The 5,000-nt window shown below is 46.0% G+C and overlaps 1 protein-coding gene across 1 annotated transcript in view; it reads right to left on the bottom strand.

Annotated features, from left to right (window-relative positions):
* The window catches only part of LOC308168069 (protein Wnt-3b), a gene marked incomplete at both ends in the record, with an annotated part of 3,465 nt that extends 17 nt beyond the window's left edge, over nt 1-3,448 (bottom strand). The window contains 2 exons of the mRNA XM_080542545.1: nt 1-463; nt 3,326-3,448. The exon at nt 1-463 is cut by the window's left edge and continues 17 nt beyond it. Of these exons, the coding sequence (XP_080398671.1) occupies nt 1-463; nt 3,326-3,448 (586 nt within the window). The remainder of the gene's footprint in view (nt 464-3,325) is intronic.
* Nucleotides 3,449-5,000: the final 1,552 nt, after the last annotated feature.

Here is a 5,000-nt window from a genome sequence, read left to right as displayed (position 1 = left end):
CGTCGTACACGCGCACGCACTCCTGGCAGCTGACGTAACAGCACCAGTGGAAGATGCAGTGGCACTTCTCCTTGCGCTTCTCAGTCCGCGTGTTGTGGCCGCGGCCGCAGCAGAGCAGGTCGCAGCCCTCGATGCCGTGCGACGACACGTTGCACTGGCGGTCGCGCGTGCCGAACGAGCCCGTCTCCGGGTTGGGCTCGCAGAAGTTGGGCGAGCCCTCGTAGTAGACCAGGTCGCGCTCCGTCGGGTGCTTGAAGAAGGCGTAGCGCGCGCGCAGCGTCTCCACCCAGCCGCGCGACTCGCGGTGCTTCTCCACCACCATCTCCGACGCGCTGTCGTACTTGTCCTTCAGGTGGTCCCCCAGCATGCGGAAGTCCGGCTGCGCCCACCAGCACGTCTTCACCTCGCAGCTGCCCGACAGCCCGTGGCACTTGCAGCGCAGGTGCATGTGGTCCAGGATGGTCTGAGGGGAGGGGGGGACAGAGTTAGGAAATGCTTATTGTGTATTGTTGAGTGGGGGGGTCATAAAGTGGGAGGGGGGGAGAGAGAGGTAAACAGTAGTGGTGGCCTGGTCTAGTGGATAGTGAGGTGGACTGGTGATTAGAAGGTTGTGAGTTCAAATCCCCACCTGGGAACACCACAAGGACATGCCGTTCATATAAGCAGAGGTAAGCAGTGCTTACCCAACGAAAACATAAAAAAGGACAGTGAAAATATTAAAATAAAAGTGCATGTAACCGTTTGTTTGTTTTCATTAAAAGAGTCGTATTTTAGGTCCCAGGGCAGCAGGAGTCATTCATTTTGACGTTGCATTTTTAGCGCCACCTGCAGGAGCAAGCACTTCCTACTCTGCCTGCTTGCATTATAAGCACTCCTCTCTTTGCTTTCCCTCGCGTACATTCTAATGCGTGAAAAAGTATTTTTTATTTTTTTTAGATGCCTCAGCCCGCTGTTTAATGTGGCCAGGGTAAGCATGCTTACAGCCAATCAGTAGTTCTTTCATTCCGATAAGAGCTACTGATTGGCTATCATTGTCAAGTTCACAAGTTCACAAGTTCACACTACTTTCTCTCGCCCGGCAGAATAGTTTATGCTAGCTCAAACGATCTAATCAATAAGGATAACTTGCGAATATGGACATTACTGTCAGTGTCAGCGACCTAAAGGGATTTCGTAGACTGGGCTGGACTGCAAAAACAGAACTACTTGCTAAAGGCCGGCCAAAGCCACCGCTCAACGATCTGCACACCCAGAAAGGGAGAGTCGCTAGGGGGTTCCAACAAGTCTGGTATGAGCGGAAGAAATGGCTATGTGGCTGTGCAGAGACCAATCGCCTCTTTTGCTACTCCTGTACACTGTTTTCTTTTTTTTTACAGGTTATAGTGTGTGGACTCAGAAAGGCTACGGGGACCTTAACAATCTTACCAACGCGCTCAATAAACACGAGAAGACGGCAACACACATCAGAAGCCAAGTAGCCCTGAAAACCTTTGGCACCACGACGCGCATCGACTCAGCTCTGGATGAGCAGACGAGACTGGCCACAGAAATTCACAACCAAAAGGTAAAAGAGAATAGAGATATTCTAAACAAATTAATAGATGCCACCTGCTTCCTAGCTAAGCAAGAAGTATCATTTCGGGGAAATGAGGAAGGCAAGGAATCTCTGAACCGTGGGAACTACGTGGAACTGCTACATCTCATTGCCAAATATGATTCGAATTTAGCCACCCATTTAAGATCATCCACTGTTTTCTCTGATCTTTCAAATAAGATCCAGAATGATCTGATTGAGGCAATCGGAGACAAAAATGAGATTTCTGAAGCCCCATTTGTTGCTGTCGAGGTCGATGAATCGACTGACGTAACCAACAGAGCCCAGATCTCAGTCATTCTGCGCTACGTGCTCAATCAAGAGGTGAAAGAAGCCTTTTTAGGTTTCAAGAGTCAAGAGTCAAGAGTCAAGAGTCACTTTATTGTCCCATCACTGGGAAATTTGTATTGGGCTTACACCCCACAGCAGCCAACAAAGATCAACAGACAACAAAGAGCAACAGACAATACAGAATATTAGCACACAAACAGAAGGCGGACCTGATTAAAACAAGAGTGGAGATAAAATGATAAGCAAGATAAGTTACATTCATCTGGTGCAGTTTAAAAGTTTAACAGAAACGGGAATAAAAGAATTTTTAAATCTATTTAATCTAGCGCGGGGGACTCTGAACCTCCTCCCAGAGGGCAGCAGTTCATACTCTGCATGTAGGACATGGGAGGGATTCATGAGAATTCTATTAGCCTGTCTGAGAGTAGCCTGTTCAAAAATAGACTGCAGGGATGAGTGGTCTTTCACCCCTATGATCTTCCATGCAGTCTGTATCAGTCGGACCAGTTTGGACCTTAGTTTTACAGATAGGTTACCAAACCAAGATGTAATGCCGTATCTGATGAGACTCTCTAAGACAGACTGGTAGAAAAGTAGCATAAATTTTGGGTCGACACCATGAACTCTAAGGCGGCGTAGGAAGTGTAGTCGTTGTTGTAATCTGCTACAAAGGCTGTCTACATGAGTGCTCCAGGTGAGTGAGTTATCAATAAAAACCCCAAGATATTTGTAGGAGGCGACCTGAGAGATGGATTGTTTGTGGATGACCACAGGCCTGTGGTCCCCAACACCTCGGGGGTCGAACACCATCTCCTCAGTTTTCTTAACATTTAAAACCAGGCAGTTAACATCACACCATTTAACAAACCTCTGGATTTCAGAATAATAGTCATTTAGGTCACTGTCCTTTTTGATTAAAGCAAGGATGGCAGTGTCATCTGAAAATTTTATGATGCGGTTGCTAGGGTAGGTGCTTCTGCACTCGTTTGTGTATAAAGTAAAGAGCACAGGGGAACTGACTATACCCTGAGGAGCACCAGTGCTTATGGTTCTGGGTTCCGAAAGAGTGCCATTAACACTGACCCGCTGTGTGCGGTTAGTTAAAAAGGAGTGATACCATTTTATAATGAGGGGGGGGACATTAAGCCCATTTAACTTCTCAATTAAAAGGTGCGGCTGTATCGTGTTAAAAGCAGAACTGAAATCAACAAATAAGAGTCGGACATAGTAGGTAGGGTCCTCTAAGTGCTTAGAGATGAAGTGCACCATGGCTGAGGTTGCATCATCTGTGCCTGTATTACATCTATACGCAAACTGAAAAGGATCCAGAGAGCAACTGACTGCATTTTTCACTTTACATATAATGAATTTTTCAAAGCATTTCATTACAATAGATGTCAAAGCGACTGGTCGCAGGTCATTATTTTCCTTGCAGCTAGCCTTCTTAGGAACAGGAATAATGATAGCGTCTTTCCAGATGGACGGAACAGTGTGAGAGTCCAGAGACTTCTGGAAGATAGGACACCAGGCCTCAGCCAGCTCCTCACTGCAGGACTTTAGCATGAGCCCAGAGATGCCATCCGGTCCAGAGGACTTTCTAGGGCGGGTGTTAGCGAACAGTCTCTGTACCTCGCGCTGCTCAATGGTGATACTTGCTTCCAACTCAGGTCGATGATGATGATGTGAGTAATGATAGAGTATGATGTGAGTAATGATAGAACTGCCGGGGCTGTCGCTGATTATGTTTTGAGCGCTTTGGATACATTTAACTGCTTTGGAAAATTAGTTGCCCAAACATACGACGGAGCAGCCGTTATGGCGTCTAGTTTAAATGGGGTTCAGGCCAAGATTAGAGAAAAGATCCCAGAGGCTATTTTTACGCACTGTTATGCTCATAAATTGAATCTCGTATTATCGCAATCGGCGAGGTCTATTCCAGAATGCCAGGTATTTTTCAAAACAGTGGAAGGCCTTTCATCATTTTTCAACAAATCGACAAAGCGCACAAAACTCCTGGATGAGGTCGTCAAACGCCGGTTACCAAGAGCAGCACCGACACGGTGGTCTTCACACTCACGCCTCGTTCAGACAATCAACCATCAATATTCGGATTTGCGGACCATGTTTCAGTCGATAATCGATAATCCTACAAACTGGGATAATGAAACCCTAATGATGGCTACAGGCTATGATGCATGGCTGGCAAAGGCCTCGACGTGCTTTCTCCTAGACATTTATGAGGAGATTTTCAACATCACTGATGTGCTGTTTAATGTGCTGCAAAAGAAGGGAATGGACATTGGTTATTGTTGTTCTAGGATCCAAGATACAATGACCGCTTTGGAAAACAAACTTCAGGACTTCGATGCGCGCTACGCTCAATTTGACCAGAAACGCAGCTGCATTTAGCAACTTCGAATGTTTGAATTGCATTGGCCTTATTGACTGCAAGCAATTTAACCAAATGTCAAAAGAATTTGACAATGCCAAATTTGAGAGCCTGGCTTTGTATCATAAATATTTCGATTTCGTTAGACTTAAGGCAGATTTAGTTGGACTTTACCAAATCCAAGAGGTGAGGGAGAAAACACCTGAGAAGATGCTTGGATGGATCATTCAGCATGACTTGGCTGAAACAGTTCCAGAGGCAACAAATTTGATTAAACTAGTCCTAACCATACCAGCAACAACGGCATCTGTTGAGAGGTCATTTTCAACTTTGAAGAGAGTGAAGACCCTCACTCGAAATCGCACTGGACAAGGACGCCTTTCATCACTGGCCCTGATCTCAATTGAAAAAGAGAGACTTTCCAAACTGCAACAGGCGAGTGACTTCTACACTAAAGTGACAGAGGTGTTCCTTCGCAAGGAGAGGCGCATGGACCTCGTTTTCAAGTAAAGGTAAGATATCATTTTTAAATTTACGTCATGGCTTCTTTGCTGGTTTATATGATTCGCGAGGCTGGTGGCGATCTGTGCTTGTTTAGCTATATGGTTTGAGTACTGCTGTGCTGCTGGTTATGGCTCCTTATTTAAGACTTCCTCTGCTTTTACCTTTGAATGTAGGCCTGTGCCGTTGTGTTTGGAGAGAGAGCTGCTTAATCAATCGCTGAGA

Source organism: Nansenia antarctica, assembly GCF_963989245.1.
Source record: "Nansenia antarctica genome assembly, chromosome: 11".
NCBI classification, from domain to species: Eukaryota; Metazoa; Chordata; class Actinopteri; order Argentiniformes; family Microstomatidae; genus Nansenia; species Nansenia antarctica.
The sequence above is the reverse complement of the archived record's forward strand: the minus strand, read 5'-3'. Positions and strand labels throughout refer to the sequence as shown.